At 56.9% G+C, this 23,650-nt stretch overlaps 1 protein-coding gene across 1 annotated transcript; it reads right to left on the minus strand.

Moving 5' to 3' along the window:
- Positions 1-5,419: 5,419 nt before the first annotated feature.
- SMTNL2 (smoothelin like 2) lies at positions 5,420-23,571 on the minus strand. Its single transcript, XM_084822855.1, has 9 exons — positions 23,173-23,571; positions 13,191-13,281; positions 10,962-11,207; positions 9,861-9,941; positions 8,792-8,855; positions 8,331-8,495; positions 6,964-7,081; positions 6,654-6,805; positions 5,420-6,085 (listed from the first exon to the last, which is right to left on the minus strand). Exons 1-9 carry the CDS (start codon positions 23,569-23,571, stop codon positions 5,959-5,961), a joined length of 1,443 nt encoding a protein of 480 aa, XP_084678981.1. The 3' UTR covers positions 5,420-5,958.
- Between the last annotated feature and the right edge of the window lie 79 nt (positions 23,572-23,650).

The following is a 23,650-nucleotide window of genomic DNA, read 5'->3' on the forward strand; positions in this document are numbered from 1 at the left end:
AAAACAAAAGACCATGTGGCATGAATGAAACTAGCCTGGCTTCTTGCGAATGGGGCCATTTTTCCTGGTGCTCTTTCTGTTTCACGCATGCATGCATCCCATCCTTCCTCTTGTGGTGTTTTAGCCTTACAACAACCTTGTGAAGTAGGCCAGGCTGAGCAATGTTGACTTCCCTACCACTGTGTCGTGAGTTTTGTGGTCAGGCTTTGATTTGAACTGAGGTCCCTCGTGGCCAAGCTGAGCATGCCATCTCCTGCTTCATGTTGGAACTCATGGATGGATTGTATTAGAGGCCAGGTTTATCATGCGCAGAGTTCTTATGGCTGTGGCATTATCCATAGGACAGCCTTGGAGGGTGACACAATTTGGGAGCAGGATAAGGAGTGGTACTGAGTGGAGACACAGACCCTGCTTCCCCTCCCCACTCCAAATCTGACTTCCTTGGTGGCTCTTTGCTCATTCTCTGGAGTCGAGTGACCTGTCATATTCAATGTTGGGAAGGAAGATTCCCTGGCATCTTTTGCCTTCCCCTGCAGCATGTAGCTTGGCTCACTTGCTTAGGTTACCTGGAGCTACTGGCTGTGTGTCAGGGGTGGCCTTCCAGATGTTGTTGGATTGCAGGTCCCATCAGCCTCATCTAGCAGCGCCAGTGGTGAAGGCTGATGGGAACTGTAGTCCAACCCCTGGAGGGCCACAAGTCCCCACCCGTGCTGTATAAGCAGGCTGTGGACTAATTAAATAATTTAAATCAGTAACTGGTTAAAGAACAGAAAGCAGAGAGTAGGAATACAGGGTAAATTCTCCCAATGGAGGGAAGTAAATAGTGGGGTCCCGCAGGCATCTGTATTGTTGTTGTTGTTGTTGTTGTTCAGTCGTGTCCGACTCTTCATGACCCCATGGACCATAGCACTCCAGGCCTTCCTGTCCTGCGCTGTCTCCCGGAGTGTGCTCAAGTCCATATTCATTGCATCGGTGATGCTATCCAGCCATCTCATCCTCTGTCGTCCCCTTCTCCTTTTGCCTTCAGTCTTTCCCAGCATCAGGGTTTTCTCTTCGCATTAGGTGGCCAAAATATTGGAGCTTCAGCTTCAGTATCTGTCCTTCCAATGAGCACTCAGGGTTTATTTCCTCTAGGATTGACTGATTTGACCTCCTTGCAGTCCAGGGCATCTGTATTAGGACCAATGTTTTTCAACCTGTTCGTAAGTGATCTGGAATCAGGAATGAGCAGTGAAGTGGCAAAGTTTGCCGAGGACACCAAATTATTTAGGGTGGTTAAAACAAAATGGGATTGTGAGGAACTCCGAAAGGATCTCTCCAGACTGGGAGAATGGGCATCTAAATGGCAATGCAGTTCAGTGTAAGCAAGTGTAAAGTGATGCACGTTGGGGCAAAAAATCCCAACTTCAAGTATAGCCTGATGGGATCTGAGAGATCTTGGGGTTGTGGCTCAATGAAGATGTCAGCCTAGTGTGCAGCTACTGTAAAAAAGGCAAACTCCATGTTAGGTATAATTAGAAAAGGAAGTGAGAATAAAACTGTCAAACCGCCAACATCATACTGCCCCATACAAATCTATGGTGCATTCACACTTGGAACACTGTGTACATTTCTGGTCACCGCACCCAAAAAAACATATTGTAGAGCTGGAAAAAGTGCCGAAAAGAGCAGCTAAAATGATCAAGGGGCTGGAGCATCTCCCCTATGAGAGAAGGTTACAACAGCTGGGACTGTTTAGCTTGGAATAAAGGAGGGCGAGGGGAGACATGACAGAGGTGTACAAAATTATGCATGGTGTGGAGAATGTGGATAGGGAGACATTTTTCTCCCTCTCTGAAAACACTAGAACCTGGGGTCATCCCATGAAGGTGATTGGTGGGAGATTCAAGACAGATAACAGGAAGGAATTCTTCACACAGCACATAGTCCATCTATGGGATTCGCTACCACAGGATGTAGTGATGGCCAGCCATTTGGATGGCTTTAAAAGGGGGTTGGACACATTCCTGGAGAAAAAGGCCATCAATGGCTACTAGTCCTGATAGCTATGTGCTACCTCCAGTACCAGAGGCAGTGAGCCTAGGTACAGCAGTTGCTGGGGAATATGGGTGGGTGGGTGCTGTTGTGCTCATGCCCGCTTGTGGGTTCCTGGTCAGCAGCTGGTTGGCCACTGTGTGAACAGAATGATGGACTAGATGGACCCTGGGTCTGATCCAGCAGGGCTCTTCTCATGTTCGTAATGCCCATCTTCCTGTTGCTTCTCCGAAGGGCTCAAGGGTTTCTGGACAAAGCCCCCTCCTGAGAAGACCCCTCAGGGCCAATGCAGCATCTCTGAGAGCCAAACATTGCCCTTGGCTCAGGGAGGTCCAGGACAGCCCAGGGGCCCAAGCTTCCCCCAGAATACCCCCCCCCTCAATAATGGCACTCCTTTCTACCTCCACGGCCTTGCCTTACCCCTTCACACGCCAAATGGAGCGACAATCCCAGTCCGCCTCTTCCCCCCACGCCCTTGATGTGGCAGCTGCCGTGCCTGGGACTCTGGTGTCCTGCTCCTACCCAGTTCTGGAATGCCCACCCCCACCCTTGCCCAGCCCTCACTGCGGCATACGTGGCTCTTCCCCACTTAATGTTATGCCAACAGCAACCCCACGGGGTGGGCTTATGGCCCAGATCCTGGGTCAGCAATTGACCCAGGATCAACCAGTGAGCGCCATGGCTGAGTGGGGATTTGAACCCGGGTCTCCCCAGTCCCACGCTCTAACCATTAGACTGCTTCTCCACAGGCCATTTGCTGTCTGTGGGTTATGTGCATAGCATGGCTGGATATAGCAGTTTGTTGGCTCTACATCAGGGTGGGCATCTTCCAAGGTGCTGAGGGGGGTGGGGTGCTGCATACTGTTGCTGAGTTTGCCACTGCAGTGGGACGGGGCCCCCAGAAGCATCCGGCCTTTCCCACCCCTGCTCTACCAGTTTGCTTCTTAGCTGCACAAAGTCTTTTCCAATGCTGGAACTTCCCCTGCACAGGTTGCACAAAGGGGAGCTTCCCAGCACTGAGCCAGGGTGTCTGGACAGGGCAATTATCTCCGACAATCACAAGCAGCAGTGAAACTTCTCAACAAGGCCCAGAAAGCGGTTTGATGCTCTTGGGGCGGGTCCTTCAGGGCAGGCGGGAGCTCCACCTGGAGCGTTTGGGCTGCTGGCAGCTGCTCTCTCTCGCCTCCCAGCCTCCGGAACCTCCCTGCAGATGCTTTGTGTAGTCAGAAGGCCCAGTGGCTGCATTCTGGTCCTTTGGCCCTGGGTACTACTGGGTCCCTCTCTGCATTTCCTCCCAAGGCTGGGGCTGAACCCCCAAAACAGGGTAGCTCTGCTCCATTCTCTATTTTGGGAAGCGCAGAAGCGTGGTCCAGCGTGGAACGGCATGTTGCCTTTGTTGGAATCGTGGCTTGCTGAACCTCGCCACTGCCGAAGCCTTGGCTGAGTCAGCAAAGCTGAGCAAACGTGGCCGCAGCCAGCGCCACGGGCTGCTTGCAAGTGTCAGTTTGAGGCCCCGTTGTTCCCCTTGGTGCCCCCTGCTGCTGCTGTGGGGAGAAGCCCCCTTTTCCTGGGCCAAGGCTGCGTGAGCCGCCTTTGGAACAGCCAGGGGCTTGGGGTGGCTGCTCCCAGGCACCCACTCTAACATGGGCCCCGAGGGCAAAGCCCTCAGAGTCCGGTGTAGCGCCATCTTCCTGTCCCTGGCAGCGTGTTCTTGGGGGGCGCTTGCCTTCACCGGGAAGCCCGACTCTGCACTGCCCACCCTGCAAGAAACGCTCAGCTGTCGCTCACTGGCTTTTAAAGTCTGCCCCGAGCTTATGTGCTGCTATTCTCTTATTTAATGTTGAGTCAGTTTATAGGCTCATACATTTTACTGTTAACAATAAAAGATTGAGGGATAAAACACAGAGAGCTGCCTTCAGTATATACGGTTAGAAATGGCCATCTGTGCAGAACCAAGCACTTATACATACATCTATATTGGCAAGGAAGCCCAGGTCCAGAAGGCTGGGAGGGCAGTTGCAGTGGGGAGCTGTGAGCAAATAGGAACACAGTTGCTGGGAGAAGGGACGCTTGGGTCGTACAGGAACTCCCCCCCCCCCGCCGCCCCCGTGCACTTCTGGAGGGCCACAAAGCAAGTCGTGTGTCCTTGTGCTGGCAGAGCAGCAGGCAAGCTGCAGGGTCTCGGAGGTCTTCAGTGCTGCTTTCACCCAGCAGCTCCCGGTGAAGCGCTTGGGATCCACTGCCGGAGAGCCCCGAGGTGCAACTCCCTCTGCCCCAAAACTCTAGTGCTGGAAATGGGATGTGCCTTCAGTGGGCCCTGTTTCAAAGTGGCCCACAGTGTGGATTTGAGCACTTGAGAGGGATGGGTGTGGAGGCTCCTGCCCAACCAGCTATGGAGTATCTGGACCCTATGCTCATGTTTCTGAGCATGACCAGAGTGCCTTTCCTTTGCAACTAAGTGCAGCCCTCCCACACAGCTGGACATAAGGGCAAGGGCCAGCTCGTGGCCCACCCCTCAGGCAACGAAGTATTCCTTCTCCTTGAGCTCAACAGGGGTCCTGCAATGGCCACCTTCCCACCCTCCTTCCCTGAAGGGGCCCCACGCAGTGGCTTGGCTGACACCCCCTGGAAGCCTCCGTGTGCGTGTTCCAAACCTTCCCAACCACAGTCTGCAAACGCCAGCTTGGGTCCTGGTGCAGAAATCAGCGCAGAGGATCTCCTTGCATCAAAAGGAAAAAAGGTTCCAGATCCTGCTTGAGAAGGGGCATGGCGGTAAGGAAACCACAAGTGGAGGGCTGGGCCAAATTTCCAGGGGGTGAAAATCCTCCCTGCACGGCTTTTCGGCTTGTTCCTTCCCACAGGGCCAGACAAATAAGTCATGCAAATGTCAGTGCATTTGTTTCATTTGCCGAATTCATGCAGGATGCAGCGTTCTGTGGCTCTTTTCTTTTGGAGCTCAGCCAGCCCTGCCTGCAAGGGCGCGTGGTCTGCACAGGGTCCTCTGGGGACAAGAGTTCCTGCTGCAAAGGCAGATGGAGGGAGCCGCACAGCCATCGTCTCTGGTGCCTGGGGCCCCAGCCCGGCTGCGTGTCTAAAGCGGGGCGGGCATGCACCAGCAGCATCTCCAAGGGGTGGAGCTGAGGCTTGCCCAGGGGAGAGCACAGCCGGAATGGCTGAGTCCCACCCGCCTCGGCTCTCCCACCCAGCCTGCAGGTCCAGCACCGCATGGGGGCTGCGGGCGCGAAGGGCCCGATTTGCCATGTGCGCTACAGGCCTCTGCTGGGGAAGGAGCTGTTGCGCTGTGCAAGCAGCTCCACACTGCAGCGTTTGGCGCTGGGCTGTGCCCCGCCGGCACCCAAGGGGCCCCAACCCCGCCCAGAATTTGCCCCTGGCAGAGCCTCGTTTCAAGCTCTGGCCAAGGCGAGTTCCAGGGTGCCGGCTCCGGCTGCCAAACTTCGCAGAAGGGAGTGAGTGTGTCGGTGGGGGGCAGGGGGGATGATTGCGAACTACCTTGTGGGGGGCACACACCGTGGATACAGAAGGGAGGGGCTCTGCTTGAATTCTCTCTGTGGACCTGGGGGCCTCAACCCTCTTGGCCAACTGGGCCTGCCCGATGCTAGGAAAGAGAAGCCTTGCGGCAAGAGCCTGCCGGAGGCTCAGCTGCCTAGAGTGGACCAGGAAGGCCAGGGGCTGGCATTTCCCCGCCTTGCTCATGAGCCCTGCGGAGCCCCTGCTCAAGCAGCCTGGGGCCACAGCGGCGGTCTCTCCTTTGCTCCGGCTCATGGCAGCAGCATCGTCCAGCCACCCGGGCCTCGGTCAGTGGCTGCCGCAGCTGCCCGTGCTGAAAGCAGCTGAGCGGCAGCAAGGGCCGGCATGAAAGCGGGCACTGGCGGCTGGCGTGGGGCCCGGCGGTCCATCGCAGCCTCACTCAAGGCGCCGGAGGTGGTTGTAGAGCGACTGCACGTAGGTGAAGACGCACATCGGGTCCGGCTTGCGGCCCATCAGCATCATGTCCTCCACCTCAATCAAGCGGTCACAGCTGGCCATCTTCCTGCCAGAGGAGGCAAGGCAAGTCCCGTTAAGGGCTGCAGGGGACCCAGGAAGGTTCAGGGGCTGCTTGGGGCCCCCCCATTTCACAGAGCTTCCCCTCAGGCCACATTCCACCCCCTTCCCCCGCCCAGCCCAGGCTACACGTGCTGCTCTGCTCTCTCAGCCAGAGAGCTTGCAGAGCCTTTTGGGCACATCCCCCAAGCCTCAGGATGCCCCAGAGATGGGGGCCTCCCTCACACAGCTGCCCCCAGAGGCTGGGCTTGCCCCACGCCCCATAGGAACATCAGAAGACCCCTGCTGGATTAGACCCAGGGCCCATCTTGTCCAGTAATTCTGTTCACACAGTGGCCAACAGCTGTCGGCCTGGAACCCACAAGCAGGGCACGAGTGCAACAACACCCGCCTGCCCATGTTCCCCAGCAACTGGTGTACATAGGCTCATTGCCTCTGGTGCTGGAGGTAGCACATAGCCATCAGAACTAGTGGCCATTGAGAGCCTTCTCCTCCTCCAGGAATGTGTCCAACCCTCTTTTAAAGCCATCCAAATTGGTGGCCATCAGTACACTTACTCGGCCATGGTGAAGGCCAGCTCAAAGTTCTCCTTGCGCTTGGTGGGGTCCAGTGTGTGGTAGTCAAAGGCTTCTGGGAAGAAGGAGTGGACCAGGGCACAGAACGCCATCCCATCGCTCCAGCTGGAGGAGAAGTTCTGCAGGTCGACGTGCTGGCAGGGAGGGGAGGGGGCAGAATGAGCACCAAGCACGGCTGTTCAGGGGTGCAGTCCTGACGGAGGACACGGGGTGCATAAGCCTAGGAACAGAATGGGGCAGAGGCCCTGGACGCCCAAGAGCGAAGCAGGATGCAGTGGGCGCGGCTCCCTACCTTGTAGCCAATGGTTTTGGAGCGGCACCAGTCCAGCAGGATTTGCTTGATGCTGCTGGCACTGGCCACCCCAAAGCTCTGGGATCTCTTCAGCTTGGCCCGGCCCTGGCCACTGCCCCTGCACAAGGGAGCAGCGGGGAGAGAGAGGGTGTGTGTGTGAGTATCTGCCCCTCTACGCGCGGCGCTGCAACAGGAGAGCCAGTGCCCTCCCCACCCCCATCGCCACCCAGAGATCCTCCGCTGCGCCACAACAGCGGAATGCGCAAGAGGTGCGCCAGGGCCACGCCCCAGGCGAGGCGCGAAGGCTGACATGCCGGTGGGGGCCAGTCCCTGTGTGTCCAGACTGAGGGTCTTGCAAGTGGTGGCAACAGCTGCTGCAGTGGCTCCAGGCGGCTGCGCCCCTCCGCAAGTCTTGCTGCGGAAGGGCAGCAGTGGCGGAGCGCTGGCTGGTCCCTGACACGCACACGCTGCTGGTGGAGGAGAGCGTCCGCTGGGGGAGTGGGCGCCCCCCTCAAGTACAGTCAAGGAGAGTGCCTGTGGTGGGGGTGGTTGCACACAGACCCAGGTGGGGAGACCTGCCAGTCCAGGATCTCCCTGGGTGCCTATGGCCCTACTCCAGGGGGAGGCAACTTGGTGTGCGCCAGATGTTTTGGAATGCAACTCCCATAATCCCTTGCCACTGTTCATGCACGGTAGCCCAGCATATCCGGAGGGCACCAGGTTGCTAGTCAGCCACGCCCAGCAGGCTTGCTGGGGGGATGAAGTGTGGGCAGGCACGGGAAGGACCTTGCCTGCTGCCCTTCATCTCTAGACGGAGGGAGGGCAGGATCCAGACTGCACAGAGCCCCCTGCGAGCTCCAGGCCCTCCAGCCCCTCTGCTCCTCCCCAGCCACAGGCTCTGCCCCCACACCCACCTTCCCCTTTGCCCCGAAGACAGGCAGAGCTGGGGTGCCGAAAGTGCCCACGGGCTGCCTTCTGCGCCCCCGGGGCCCCCAGCCCTCCTTCCCCCGCCACCACACACAGCTCCCCCCAGGCAAGGACTTCCCATCGCACTGACGCCCCTGCGCCCCGAGAGGGGCAGGCCTCCCTTGCACCAGCCTCAGCACAGCGGCTGCGGGGCTTTCTGGTGCCTGCTGGGCCTAGGCCTCACCCGGAGGGGAGGCCTCTTTGCAGGCAAGGCCCAGGCTGTGGGCAGCCAGCTGGGCCAGCGGGGGGGAGCCCCAGCCTGGTGGCCCGAGGCAGCGGGCTCGGAAGTGCTGCAGGGCAGAGCGCCCGCTGGGCAGGCCAGCCCTAGCCCAAGCCCTGAGCATCCTTCCCATCCCCACCCCACCCCGCGCAGCTGCACTGGGCTGGAGGAAGCCACGCACTTGCTGCTGTCCGGCTCAAGCTTCTCAAAGAGGGCTCTCCTGGCCTGCGTGCCTGAGGTGCGGGGCAGCGTCTGGGATCGCACCAGCTCCCTCCGCTTCTCCGCTTGCCGGCGGGCCGTTGGAGGCGGGGAGAGGGGTGCAGGAGCCGCGTCCCTCTGGCTGAGGCTGTCAAAGAAGGAAGGAAGGAAGAAACGTGTCCAGGAGGAGAGTGCAATGGGTGCTGGGCCCGGAGCGCCTGCCCTGCGCGGCGCCGGGTCTGCCACTCTCAGGCCGGGGGGCGCCTGGTGGCCCTTCAGCTGTTTTGGCCTGCAGTCCCATGGCTGATGGGAGTTGTGGGCCCAGACACCTGGAGGGACCCAACGCGCCCAACCAAATGCCCCCAGGGCACCTCTGCATCCAAGCGGTGCTGCGGCTGGAGCACGCCGCCCCTCGCCCAAAGCGCCACCTGCTGCGGGGCTCACCTTGCGCTGGCCGGGGCACCGCAGCTCACCGCGGACATGGACTTGGTCGCCGGAGAGAATTTCTCTGCACAGAAAACGGGACAGGGAAGTCACCAGCCTCTCCCAGCACCAGCGCCTGCTGCCGACACTGTGTGTGGGGCGCTGCGGAGGGCGGTTATGAGCGGGGAGGAGTCACAATGCAGCTGGAAGGGGGAGTTCCCCAAATGAGGCGCACGAGGAGTTCTTTACTGTGTAGGTTCATGTCTGAATCGCAGACACAGGAAACGCAAAACAGTGTTTTATGGTTTTGTTGCTACTGGGTTTTAGTGTTTTATTCCCTGATATAAGATACTCTTAGAACTCAGTCACAGGGCAGCCTCTAGCCATTGTTGAAGCATCTCTCGAGAAAACTGCCAGTGTGCACAGCTCCTCAGGGTTGGCTATTTTTGTGCCACCCTGAAGATGACGGAAAGAACCCTGAAGCTGGATCAGATCAACGGCCCTTGGGTCCACACCTTGTTTCTCACAGTAGGAAATTGGGGCCTCTGGGAAGCCCACGGGCAGGACAGAAAGCAGTAGCCTCCTCCCATGGCTGCCCTCCAATAATCGGTACCCAGAGGGAAACTGTCTCCGCCCAGAGGTCCCACTGAGCCAATAGCCATGCAGAGATCTCTCCCCTTCCTTGAATATGTGCAATTCCCTTTTAAAGCCATCTACCTAAAGGACCATCACTCCATCTTATGGCAAGGAGTTCTACAAGTCTGGCATGCATGGGACACTCACACCCGCTTCACTGCCCCAGTCCATCTCCTCCAGTCCCATGTGCCTGAACTCCCCACCCCCAACCAAGTCTGTCTGGTGCAAGCGCTGGCGAGCCAGGCAATATCTGGTCTTTGCCGAAATCACCATCCCTTTGCTTCTGCAAACAAGCACACAACTCCCATCCCCAGGGCCTGGCAGAGAGGATTCTGGGAATCCCTGGCAGTGCATTTGGCCTACCGGCCCTTCCAGCCTGGGCCACGAATTCATCTCCATGGTAGAAAAGTATTTTCCAAAGGTGGTGGAGGTGCATTCAAAGACACCTTCTGACCTGTGGTGACGGAGGTGCTCGCCGTCCTGGTGGAACCTGTGCTCCAGTTCTTCACCGCGCTCGGAGGGGACATGCCAGCACCTTTCGTAACAAGGAAACAGTGTGTGATCTGGCTATGCAGAGAGGAAAGAACATCGGAAGAACCCTGAAGCTGGATCAGACCAAAGTGGTCCATCTACTCCAGGGGTGGGCAACTCCAGGGGCTCTGGGGGGCAATTTCACACCCTGGGGGCTGCACTGCTGAATTTGGGTGGTGGTGGTGGTGGGAAAACATCTGGTGGGAAAACATGGTGGTGGGAAAACATCTGGCACTTCGCCATTGAATTTAGATGGCAAACAGTGGCTGTGGCCTAAAATGGCCCAATTTAGCGTTACACTATAGGACACGCCTTGTTTTAAAGCTAAACTTTGCCTTTTAAGATCATTTCTGTTTGCCGCCTAAATTTGGTGGCAAACTGCTGATCAGGGGCAATGGGGCTGCACTTGTGGTGGTGGTGGCGGCGGGGGGGGGGGAGTGCATGTGTCCCACAGGCCGCATTTGTCCCTCCCCTGATCTAGTCCCACATCCCAGCACCCAGAGAGGCCAGTGCCCCCCCCATCTTTGCACCCAGTCGCAGAGGAGATGCACATCCCCGAGGAAGACAAGCCAGGCCTTGCTGGAAGGGGCAGGAAAGCGCTAGCAGGGCAATCTGCTCCTAGGCAGGCCTTGGCCACACCAGCTCCCTCCCAAGAGCACATGGCTCTGTTCCGTTGAAAACGGTCCCCTCCAGAGACCGTGACACCACGGGGCTGCCCTCTGCAGCACAGGAATGTGGCTCTCTGAGGAGAAACGGGGGGGGGCAGCCTTCACATGCAGCAAGGGCTCCCCCCACAAATGTGCCTGTGCAGTTGTTGCTCCACAGCCGCCTGGGACCGTCTCTCCCTGCCCTGCCCCTGTAACTCCAGACCAAATGCATTTTGAAGATACTGCTTTGGACAAGACACACTCCCCCAGCCCCCTGACTGGGGGCTGGACTGGGGTCAAAGAGACAGCAATACTCTGTGACATCCATAGGAGGGGGCTTTCTGGGACAGCTGTCCTGGGTCTCTTACTTTCTTTACCTGCTTGGTTCAGTGTTTTGGACAACGCCTCATTGTGACTTTTGCTCTGTGGCCCCCCAGGAGAACTCGGCCCAATTGGCAAGCTGACTGTTTCTCCTGAAAAGGTCTCCGATACCCTGGTGACGGCAGTAACTGGAAGGTGCGGCATCCGCAAAGACACTGCTGGAGCGTGCGCCTCGAGGGGGGAATTCGACAGGTGAACAGAAGGTGAGGAGGAGGCCGTCTCCTGGGTGAGCCTGGCCAGGCCTGAGGGAGGAAAGCAAAGCCTGACTGCAGGAGAAGCAGACTCCGGAGTGCGCTCTCCTGTTGCGGCCAAAGCAGGAGGAACAAGCGGGCATTAAAAGGCAAATACCGCTCAATGCAAACAATCGGAACACGGGGCACGTTGGGACAAGAGACCCTCGCTTTGCCTTGGGAGGGCGGCAATCACTCCAAGCAATCTGCAGCATTTCATTTCTTAAGATATGGTCCTTGATGGGAGGTTGCTGTTGCCACGACTGTGGCAGTCCCCCGAGCCGAGGGGTGTCGAGTGGCTGTGGAGACACCAGTGGGAGCTGCCACCTCCCCACTTGGCTCCGCTAACCCGGATTCATCTCCATGCCGGAGGAAGCAGGTGGTGCTCGGGAACAGAAACACACTTGGCAGGGAGGCAGTGGCTAAGAAATGGGGTTTGTTACTCTATCCATGACTTGTAATTCTGCTTTTGCTGCTGCACCTGGACACCTTTTCCATAAAAGTGAAGTTTTCTTTTTAAAAAACTTGCAGTATTTATAAAATAATTTTTATCTCACCTTTCAGCAAAAGTGGGGGCCCCATGGGAGCTCACCGTCATGTATTTTGAAAACCGTACCATCCCCCCAAAGTATTGAAAGTAAAGTACTATTTTAATTTGAAGTGCTACAAGAGTTTTTCTACATGAGGCTTTTATTGTGTGCTCTTGATTGCTCACTCGTGGTAGTTTGTGGGTCCTTTACACAACATCGGCACCCTCCAGGGCCTCTCCCACTCTTGCAACCAACATCACATTTTTTCCTAATAAAGTCTGCTATTATTTAGAAACTGCACTATAAAGCCCTATGTATTTGCAAAATTCTGCTATACCATAGTGCCATCTAGTGGCTGTATCATGAAACATACAGAAAGGTGGAAAAAAACATGTTGGTTCAGTGTTTGGATCTTGGAATTGTCGATCACAAGCTGAAGATGAATCAACAATGTGATGTGGCTGCAAAAAAGCTGCCCATTTTGGGCTGCATTAATAGAAGCATAGCTTCCAAATCCCGGGAAGTACTAGTTTCCCTCTACTCAGCACTGCTTAGGCCTCATCTGGAGTACTGGGTCCAGTTCTGGGCACCACACTTTCAGAAGGATGCAGACAAACTGGAGAGGGTTCAGAGGAGGGCAACAAAGATGATCAGGGGACTGGAAATAAAGCCCTATGAGGAGAGACTGAAAGAACTGGGCATGTTTAGCCTTGAGAAGAGAAGACTGAGGGGAGATATGATGGCACTCTTCAAGTACTTGAAAGGTTGTCGCAGAGACGAAGGTCAGGATCTCTTCTCGATCATCCTGGAGTGCAGGACACGGAATCATGTGCTCAAGTGACAGGAAGCCAGATTCTGGCTGAACATCAGGAGAAACGTCCCGACTGTTAGAGCAATACGACAATGGAACCAATTGCCTGGGGAGGTGGTGGGCTCTCCCACATTGGAGGCCTTCAAGACGAGGCTGGACAGCCCTCTGTCAGGGATGCTCTGACCTGGATTCCTGCATTGAGCAGGGGGTTGGACTCGATGGCCTTGCAGGCCCCTTCCAGCCCTTCTATTCTATGATTCTATGTGTAAAGGAGCCAAACTTAATCCTGCTAAGGATCCGGAAGCCTCGGTAAGGCTGTGGGATAATAGCCTCATGTAGAAATACCCTAAAACGTCTCATGGAATATTTGCAACTGCCTTGATTTTCACTTAAGAGACAGGTATGATAAAAAAAGCATTTGAGTATTCAAAATGACCATTTATGAAGCTGCCCTTTGCATCAGCTTTTGGGATAGGGGAGCAAGAACCACATTTCACTCTGGGCAGGAGCCACACAACGCTTCCGGAGTCCAGATGACCGCCCCCCCACAGCTGCCTTATGGCTCGCCAGGTCACAAACAGGCTGAATTCAAGGCTGTTCTCAAGGGAAGCCCTTCATTCTCACCTGGGACCACGCCCTCCCTCTCTCCCTTACCTCCGGATGGCCGCTGGTGTCCATTCTCTACTACGCCTGAATCGGGGGCTCTTCTGCTCTCAGGGCCACTCTGATCCTCAAAATCCACACTCTGCCAAAGCAAGAAAATACCCCCCCGGGGAGGGCGTTACAAGCAGCACCGCCTGCAGGGAGCCAGATGCCAGGCAGCAAAGCCCCAGGGAGAGCCCCCTCCCACCAGACTAGGTCCCTCAGCCTTTGGGGAGATGCTACCCCCCAAAGGAGGGAGGGGCTGGCATGGCCTGCACAGTTTGGGAGGGAATATGTACATTTTAATTTATTTTTTAGTGTGAGTGTCAACAAAACAAACAAAAACATAACAAAACCAAAATATTGAAAAGATAACATACTCTAAAGTCCTCAGTTTCAAATATTACAACATTCTAGGGAGAAAAAAGGGGGAAAAATAATAGATTACACACAAACTTCAGTAAAAGCAGACTAGATATCCAAATATGTCCATTCGCAAGTGACACCTTTATTTATTTATTTATTTATTAAATTTATTAATCGCCCATCTGGCTGGTCACCCAGCCACTCTGGGCGACGTACAACATATAATAAAACAGTTGAAAACCATAAAATTCTACAATAAAAACATTTTCTAAAATACCATAACCCACCTCAAATGCCTGCCTGAACAACCACGTTTTTAAGGTGTGGCGGAAGCTCATTAAAGAGGGGGCATGACCGAGTTCCCTAGGGAGGGAGTTCCACAGAGTGGGGGCCACCACAGAAAAGGCCCTCTCCCTCATCCCCACCAGTCTAGTGGTGGGGATGGTACCAGCTGCAGCTTCCAGCATCCCCACCAGTCTAGTGGTGGGGATGTACCAGCTGCAGCTTCCGAACCATCTTCAAGGGTAACCCCACATAGAGCGCATTACAGTAGTCTAAACGAGAGGAGACCAGGACATATACTACCAATGGGAGCAGATGGTCGGGAAGGAAGGGGCACAGCCGCCGTATCAGATGGAGTTGATACAGCGCTGTCCGGCTCACAGCTGCCACCTGAGCTTCCATGGACCCCCAGGCTGCGGACCTGGTCTTTCAAGGGTAGCCGTACCCCATTCAACACCACTATACACCACTCTTTCAAATGATGCTACTGTTGTTAAGTCTTCAATCCATTGCATTATAGGCAGTGAGGTATTGGGCAGGATAGCTAATACTTTGGAAGACAGGAACAAAATTCAAAGGGATCTTGATAGACTGGAGTACTGGGCAGAAAACAACAGAATGACATTTAACAGGGATAAATGCCAAGTTCTGCACCTAGGAAAAAGAAACCAAATGCACAGTTACAAGGTGGGGGATACTTGCTCCAGCAATACTACAAGCGAGAAGGATCTTGGAATTGTTGTCGATCACAAGCTGAATATGAACCAGCCATGTGATGTGGCTGCAAAAAAGGCCAATGCGAATTTGGGCTGCATTCATAGAAGCATAGCTTCCAAATCCCAGGAAGTACTAGTTCGCCTCTACTCAGCACTGGTGAGGCCTCATCTGGAGTACTGTGTCCAGTTCTGGGCACCACACTTGAAGAAGGATGCAGACAAGCTGGAGAGGGTTCAGAGGAGGGCAACAAAGATGATCAGGGGACTGGAAACAAAGCCCTATGCAGAGAGACTGAAAGAACTGGGCATGTTTAGCCTTGAGAAGAGAAGACTGAGGGGAGATATGATAGCGTTCTTCAAGTCCTTGAAAGGCTGTCACAGAGAGGAAAGCCAGGATCTCTTCTTGATCATGCCAGAGTGCAGGACACAGAATAATGGGCTCAAGTGACAGGAAGCCAGATTCTGGCTGAACATCAGGAAAAACTTCCTGTTAGAGCGATACGATAATGGAACCCATTCCCTCGGGAGGTTGTGCGCTCTTCCACACTGAAGGCGTTCAAGACGAGGCTGGACAGCCATCTGCCAGGGATGCTCTGACTTGGATTCCTGCATTGAGCAGGGGGTTGGACTCGATGGCCTTGTAGGCCCCTTCCAACCCTACTACTATTCTATGATTCTATGAGGTTTTAGCCTTCCAGTATTATATTATCAGTCTTTTAGCGGCCAAGAGGGTGCGAAAGATCTATTTACGTTGACCACATGTCACGTTCCAAAAGCACGTAAATAGTTTAAGAGAACATGTACATCAGTCACTATTAATGAGCTTTCCAATACAAAGTTTATCCACATGATAACTTCCTCCTAAAAGGAGGCAACTATTGGGTATTTCTAAAACATATGAATAAAAGAAGCATTGGCTGTATTACACCTCCAACAATTAGCCGAGTTTGACAACCTTTGTTAAAGAGACGTGGCGTCCAATAAACCCGAAACAAAAGTTTTTGCTGAATAAGACCTAACCGGAGGTCTATAGCGGTATCAGATATAGACGCCAAAAGGGCAGTCCATTGATAGACAAAATAGAACATTCCAATTCCCTGTTCCATTCCTCCTGTAGACCCCATGTATTATATTTACTACGAAATGATACTAAGAAATGGTGCAGTTGCAAATACTGCCATTCAGCAAATCAAATTTGTCTCACAAAGTTGAAAATAGCAAAAACTATATATATGTAGTTTTTGGGAAATATTGTGAGGGCCAGAGGTGGGGGCTTAAATTCAGGCATGCTGAAAGGAGGGAGCTCTCCCAGGCCTTGCACAGCTGTGGTTATGTGTGTTGTTGTGTTGTGATGTGCATGTATTTGTATTTATTTATCACGTGTCTATACCGCCCAATAGCCGAAGCTCTCTGGGCAGCATCGACATATGAACCCGCTTTTTAAAAAAGGTTTGCGAGGAGCCACGGAGGCTGCACCCCCCGCCCCTGGATGGAAAGGGAGCTTCTGGAGCAGCCTTATGCCAGCAGAGCAGGTGCTGGGGCTCCTGCTTGCCTCTCGCGGGCCGGCGCGTCAGTTTCCCAGGCGAAGGGCTGAATGGGGGCTGCCTCTGGAAATGCTCCCGGGGGCTTCCGCCTCCTGACAGAAACAGAGAACAGGCCTGTCCACAATCTCGGACTGAGGATGGCAGCACTCAAGGTAGCCAGGGAGGGGCACCAGGGGTTGCCCTCAACAGCAGGGAGTGGGGGATGCTGGAGCACGGTGGCCTTGATTGAACAGGAAGCGAGGGCTGCGCAGGCCCTGACTTGGCAGGCAGGGGGTCTTTGCTCCCCCACTCTTCTCTGACCCTATTGTCAAGTGCTCGAGGGGGGTTCAAGGCAGGGCCACCTGGAAGCCAAGCGTTCATTCCCTGCACCCAGTGTTGTGGGGCACCATCAGAGCTGTCGCCGTCTCCAGCCAGGCAACAGGCCCTCCTGGCTGGAGTGTTCCAGAGCTCAGGGTGCCCACCGAGGGGGCAGGGGGAACCACCAGGCCAGTCCTTCACCTGTTCCCCATCACCTGTGTGGCTCCGACACCACACAGACAATGGTGGAGTTTGACCACATGGGCGTCCTTTGGCTGCCTACACTGAGGTGCAAGCTGCTTGGATCTGCTCAAGGGCCAAGGCCTGGATTCAAATCTCTGCTGCCTAGAAGGTGATGCGGTCATTGCCAACTCCCTCGCCCCTCCAGGACCACTGCAATGCCTGCCAGGAGAGGCTTTCCAAGAGTGGCATGCATGGGAAACCCAACAGATTCTTGCCTGCTCCGGATGGCGGTTGCTGCTGCCAAAGTGGCACAGTGGCCAATGCAAAGTGCGACACCCTCCCCCAACCAGCCTCTAAGATCCAGCCTGGGGACGTCTAGCCTGCCAAGATGAAAACACAGCAGCTGCTGCTGCTGCTGCTGGGCTGCCCAGCCCCGTGGATGATCCGTGCACGCAAGGAAAGGGAATCTGCCTGGCTCACAGCTCCCAACGGAGAGCTGTCAGGCTGGAGCTCCAAAGCAGCCCCTGCCAGTGCGATGCTTTGCAAGCCTGCTTTTTGTTTGCCCCCAAACATAAGGAAGCCCAAACATGGCACTGCGGGGCCTGTTCAGGCATGGATGAATCAGAGGACATTTGCTGGAGAAGTATGGACTCTGCACACTCTTTACTGGAAGAAGTCCCATTTCTGCACTCAGGTGATGCAAATGTTGCAGGAAGGTTTTGTGACCTAAAGCTGTGATGGTGCAAAGCAGCAAGGCGACCGAGGCTGCAAAGGCAGAATCAAAGAATAGTAGAATCATAGAATAGTAGGGTTGGAAGGGGCCTACAAGACCATCAAGTCCACCCCCCCCCCAGAAGCCACTCTGGAAGCCCACTCACTCACTCCCTGGGCTGGGCCCAGATAACCTCTCCTCCAGGACAGGGTCCATGAACACTGGTTCTGCCCATCTGCAGCAGAATCCATCTGTGCACAGCACTGATTGGCTGGTATCTGTGCTGTCACACTCTCACCTCCCCATGCACGTTGGAGTGCTTTTGTTACCCTTTCAAAATGTATTTTCAAGCACTGAACAAATAAATGACAAACAAGCATAAGTGGAGGTAAGTGATTCCTTGCACAAGTTACTGACATGTATAATGTCCAACACCCTGAGAAACTAGCAGGAAGCAAGGCTAACTCCTGGGTAGAAAAGACTTCAGCAAGTCCTGTTTAAAAGAGATATTTTATACACCCTGAGAAGCACTGGCACATAATAGAGCTGGATTCTAGAAAATGCCCACATTTATATAAATGCCACATTTCTAAATACAGATTCTGAATCCATATTTGACATTAACTTCCACAGTGTGGGGTTCTGAATTCAACGTTTGATCTCACCATTTGAAACGCATGTGCTACACACATGTGCCCTTGGCTTGTTGTGTGTCAGGTGTCAGCTGCCAGAGGCCGCCTGAGTTCTAGTAGCAGCTGTCAAAGGCAAAATACTCCTCCATGAATGCTGCTGAATGCATGCCTTGGTACAGTGTTCAATACAGAAGAAACCAAAGGTCCCCAGATGTCCGAGGCAGACGCTGGAGAGCAAACGTGCTGGAAATCTAGAGAGCATTCAGCATAGACACCTAGAGAAGAAGGTTTGGGACCAGATTCATAGCATCACAGTCAGTTGTTGTCTTCCCTGGTAAGCAAAGAAGGAGCTCCTTGGGGGCCTGCGAGCCAGAAACACATCCATGGGGTGATGGGGGCACGCAAGCCTCACTCGAATGCAATTCTGATTTCAGCACAGCCCAGAAGACATGGAGATGCTCATTTTCATCACACTCTCCAACAGCAAATTTAGGGCTGAGGGGAAATCTTTGGAAAAAACACCCCGATGAGAATGTGGCATGCTTAGGAACCCCAGAATGTTGAACAGGTGGAAATGAAAAAATGAAAACTGGGGCGGAGGATGAGGCTGAATGCCCCCTTTACAGCTTATCATAGTCTGGAGGAAGGCCTGGCTGGCTGGATCCCCAAACAGGATTGCTCCTGCTGAGAGATGTGGATCCACCACAACGTTTTGTTGCAGGACTCCCTCGTATGTGAACATGGGCACATTTTATCCTGCCACTCAGTATCTCACATCCAAACTAGTCGTGTTTCCAGATTTCAAACGTAACTTCACACTAGCCAATCTGCAAGATCCAGGTCCTAAATAGGACAGACAACCTGGCTCCTGCCCCCACTCCAGTCCCAGCCAAAAAGGAATGGTTAGGAAGTGAACAGAAGTGCTGCGTACTACAAATGGAGACCAAAAACCAGACCACCCTGTAAGAAGGTACATTACCTAGTAAACGTGGAGACCTGGCGATGGGGCTTGTTTCTAATACGGGTATTGAGCCAGGAAACGTGGGAAACCATTGTAGAAAGGACTGCGTCTGAACACACACAGAGTACTTTCTCTTCATAAGCAGAATAACTACAGCCAATCTGCGCTCTCTCTCACACATCCCCCCAACAACACCTGGGATACCAGGGTGGGGGGCAAAATGTCCAGGCACAGATGTGTGGGATCTTGGGAAAACTAGGTTTTCTCTGGAGAGCCCAGCACACCCTCAACCAGGTGTGAGGGGCGGTGGGGCTTCTGGGGCATGGGAGCGGGGGGGACTGCCAACAGCGCAGCCAGCAAGTGCTGGGAGTCCTGTGGAGCATCTCGTGGTGAGGGTCCCAGGCAGACTGCGGAGTCTAGGGGCCCAGAAGCTTCACCTCGCCTCCCCAGACTGAGGGTGTCCAGCTACAGCCATGGACCCACACAGTGGAGCGGGCAGAGGCAGGAAAGCAAGCAAGACCGACCCAAGACATTTTGCCGCCTGAGGCAAAGAACAAGATGGCGCCTCCTCCCATCCCAGGTGCAACAACCGACTGGCCTTGCTGTTGAATCAGTCTTCCGCGCAGACGACGGGGCAGTGTCCTGCACTGCCCCTGAAGGCAGTGCCAGCAGGCCAGCCAGGGGGTGCAGAGCAGGCTGCGAGCACGCGGGTCTCTCCTCCTACATCTCGCTGCCACGTCCCAGCCCCTGACACCCGCGGCGATGGCTTCACAGCAGGGGCAGCGCTGGAACACAGGGGTGGCCCCGGCCAGTCCTGCACCCACCTCCTTCCACCGAAGAGCACCAAAGCAAAGCTGCCACGGGGCCCTCAAAGGAGACACTGACCCAGATGGCCACGGAGACACGGAAACGGGATCAGAGGAGGAGGAGCAGGCAAGCTGCCTTGAGATCCTTGGAGGAGAAAAGGCAGGATCTCAAAGTCGTAATAATTCAACAGTGCAGAGTTGAACCATGGAATTTGCCACCACGAGTACTAGTGATGGCCACCAATTTGGACGGCTTGAAAAGGGCGTCAGACAAACTCATGGAGGAGGGGGCTCCCAATGGCTGCCAGTCCCGATGGCTCCACGCTACCTCCAGGATCAGAGGCAGTGAGCCTGTGCGCCCCGGCTGCTGGGGAACGCGGCGGGGGGGGGCTGTTGCACCATGTCCTGCCTGGAGGCATCTGGTCGACCACTGTGGGAACAGAATGCTGGACTAGATGGACCTCGGTCTTATCCAGACTCAGGGCTCTTCTGATGTTCTTAACCTCAGGAAGCCGAAGCGAGGACAGGCCGGCCAGGTGGCCTGGCTTCTCCTTTGGCCTCGGCAGCTGCGCCTCAGGCAGCCCAGTGCGCATTTTTTGGACGTGGAAAACAAAAATGAAGACATACACGGGCTGCACCCCCTTCCCCTGTCGAGACCAGCCCTGCTCTCTGCACGCTACACAGCTGCCTTGGCCGGATCCAGCCTCAGGCCCTTCTTCTAGTCTTACGCTCTGCTCTGCTGCAGTTGTGTGTCTCTCCCAGGCAGGGTGACCATTTCGCTCCTGCACAGAAGCTGTTTGCTCCTGCAGTTCTCCACTGTGCGTGTGGCCAGGCTGGAGTCCTGCCCTGACCCGCTCGGGGATCCCCACGCCAGAACCACAGCAGAGAGCTGAGGGCACAAAACCGCAGCCCCCTTCCAGGTCCCCTGCAGCGTCCCAGTCCAGCTGCCAGCCCGCCCACCACTCAGCGTAACGTAAGCCGACCCTGCTCCCCACAAGAGCCATTTGTCACGCGGGGGGCAGGGCAAGAGGCTGGCTGTGCTTGATGGCAGCAGTTCCAGGGCGCTCCAGCTGCCTGACCTCTTCTCCCCCAGGCTGTCGGCGAGGCCCAGCTGCCAGGATGACGCCAGGGCTACATGCCCCCCCCCCCCCGGGAGCCACCTGGAAGGAATGCAGCCCACCGCCAGTGCACCGCTGCCTTTGCTTGAGCTCTAGAAACCCACGCCAGGTTCTGGCCTGGAGGAGAAAAGCACAGCAGTGCCAGGAAAGGGGAAAGGCCTCGAGCCAGGGGGAGAAAGAAGCCCAAGGCGCAGGGGCTGCCAGACTGGCTCTTGCCCGGGGTCTCAAAGAGCGGCAGTGCCACCATGCAAAGGAGGGCGGCTCCAGCGAGCGGCTCCCCTGGCTGCCCAGGAAGGGCTGCCGCTGCTCCTGCGCAGCCAAGAGCACACGGGAATGGCCCCAGCCCTCTCTGGCTGTGCGGATGGCTGCGCTCCTGCGAGGGGGCTACTCTGGGCCCCGCCCCGTCGGTGTGGGGAGGGGGAGACCAGGACAGGCCAAAGCAGCCCAAGGCCCAGCTGGAAACCCGCCTCGCCAAGCGTTATCTCCACTGCGGCTGAGCGTGCCAGGAGGACCACAGCCAGGGACTGCCCCTGCCTCTGCCGGGAAAGCTGCATTTGGGGGCCATGCAAGCAAGAGCCCCCCTAAGCCTGCTCAGCAGAACCAGATCCTGGCAAAGGGGATCTCTTGGCCACATCTCACTACCCTGCTCTGTTCATTTCAGGTTCCCAATGAGCCAAGTGAGGCAGCCAGCTCCAGGGCCACCCCCTCCTCTGTGCCAGCGCACCTGACTGGAGGGAATGCCGGGCTGCTTCTTGGTTGGTGACAGCAGGCCAGCAGGGCAGCCTGCTTCTGGGTTTCGGGGGAGCAATTTCCCCCGACCCAGAAGCATCTGAGTGTCAGTTTCTGCGGGGGGGGGGGGGCTCAGCCTGCACCTGACCAGAGGCACAAAGGAGTCCAGTAGTCCCTGAAGGACTTAGCTGGCCGCAACCCAGACGGGCCTTGCTCTGCCCAGAAGCCAGTTCTACATGGGCTCTGTGTGGGGGATGATCCTCCTGCCACCCCTGGGGCAGGGCTGGGGCAGCTGCTTTGCCTCCAAGGACCGGCCCGTCAGGTTCGCTGAGCAGAAACACACCCAAGGTAGTTGACGTATGGAACTCACCGCCGCAAGATGCCAAAGGGGCCACTAGTAGACAAGGCTTTTAAAGACGAAGGAGACAAATCCACGGAGGAGAGTGAAATGACCCACGGTGATTAATCCAGACAGCAAACTGGAAACCCCCTGCCCAGAGGCAGACCAGCTCTGCACGGTAAGATTCCAGGGAGCCCGCCCCCTCCTGGCCCCCTGGTGGGCTCCCCAGAGGCCTCTGCTGCCACTGAGGAGGGCTGGGTGGCCCTTGGGCCAATCCAGCAGAACTCTTGCTCGGTCCTTGGGTGCTGGGGCTGAATCCTGGCTCTGCAGCAGACAGCTTCCCAAGCTAAAGGCTGAGCACAGGCACCCAGCACTAAGTGCCCAGTGCTTCCGGCGACTCGGGGTGTTGCCAGAGCTTTGCCTGCACTGTCGGGGTGTGTGTGTGTGGTGCGTGCCTCCCAGGGACAGGCCAAACAGTGCTCTGAAGGGGACCGGCTGTCCCGGGATCGCTCTGTCCCAGATCCAGGCGGAGAAATCCCAGCCTTTCCTTGGAAGGCGCTGCTCCCTGGGCAGCAGGGGCGCCATGGCCCAAGCAGGCACTCCTCCGTCTATTTCGGGCCTTGGCAAGCCGGGTCCTTGACGGCCCGGAGTCCGCATCCGCAGCCAGCCACACGCGCCTGGAGCCGCCCGCTGCCCCGTTCCTCCCTGCCTCGAGAACTCGGCCGGGCGCGCGAGTCCCGCACGAAGCCAGCGGCTCGCAGGAGGCGGGGGGGGGCACGTCAGAAGCCGCCCCTCGCTGGCCCAGCGACTCCCCCCCGCTGGGCCCGGCCCCACCGGCCGCCCCGCCCCGGCCGCCCCCCGACAGCGGCCCCGGCCCGGCCCGGCCCCAGCCTCATGGGGCGGAGAAGAGCGACGCGGGCGCCGGATCCTGCCCTCCGCGGCCAGATCCCCGCACAGCGGCTCCGCCGGAAGACGCCCCCGGGAGCCCAGGCGGGCTGCGAGGCAGGAGCGTGCCGCCCGCCCCTCGGCTCGGCTCGCGCCCCTCCTCCGCCCTCTCCGGCGCCCGGGGCGGCGCTGGCGGCACTCGGCGCTCCGTCGGGGCCCGCGCGGGCCCCTCCCCAGAGCGCCCGGGGTCGGCTGGCAGACCCGCGGCCAGACTCAGGCAGACTCAGGCGCCCGCCTGAGGGGGGCCAGGGGCGGCCGGCCCGAGCGCTCTCCCGGCCGGGTGCAGGCGGGGATCGAGGCGGAGAGCGCGCCGGGGCGGGGCTCGCGCCTGGGGGTGGGAGTGCCGCGCCCCGCGGCGCTTACCTGGCTCCTGCCCGCGAGGGAGAGCCGAGCGTGGCTGGCGAAGCGGGCGCTGCCCAGCCCGCAGGCCGCGGGCGTGGTGGGGGAGGTGGGCTCGGGCAGCCCCGCCGCTCGACCCAGGCTCTCTACCTGCTGGCCCAGGCGCTCCACCTGTGCCCGCAGGCGCTGGTTGTCCTGCTGCAGCTCGGCCACGGTGTGCGCCAGCGGGCTGGCCAGGCGCAGCACCTCGGCCACCTGCCGGTCCACGCCGCTCTTGAACGCCTGGATGTCCACGTGGATCTCTTGGACGGCGCCGCGCAGCGTCTCCTCGTAGCGGCCCAGCGCCTCGCACACCGTCTGCGCGTCCTGGCTGTTCAGGTTGGCCGGGTCGCCCGCCGCCGCCCGGGCCGCGCTCACCTCCATGGCCGGGCCGCCCCGCCCCGCCCCGCCCCGCGAAGGCGCGCTCCGCTGCTGCCCTCGGCCGCGCGCCCTGCCCAGCCCG

This window comes from Heloderma suspectum, chromosome 16 (genome assembly GCF_057233095.1).
Source record: "Heloderma suspectum isolate Gila_16-S chromosome 16, 16-S_ref, whole genome shotgun sequence".
Classification (NCBI taxonomy): Eukaryota; Metazoa; Chordata; class Lepidosauria; order Squamata; family Helodermatidae; genus Heloderma; species Heloderma suspectum.

What these genes read in the sequence shown, in the direction of transcription:
- SMTNL2 (XM_084822855.1), bottom strand. Translation starts at nt 23,571, where the DNA reads ATGGAGGTGAGCGCGGCCCGGGCGGCGGCGGGCGACCCGGCCAACCTG. An exon ending in CCCTCGCGGGCAGGAGCCAG is followed by an intron (nt 13,282 to 23,172) that starts GTAAGCGCCGCG and finishes TTGCTTTGGCAG; the next exon opens with AGTGTGGATTTTGAGGATCA. An exon ending in ACACCAGCGGCCATCCGGAG is followed by an intron (nt 11,208 to 13,190) that starts GTAAGGGAGAGA and finishes TTCCTCCCTCAG; the next exon opens with GCCTGGCCAGGCTCACCCAG.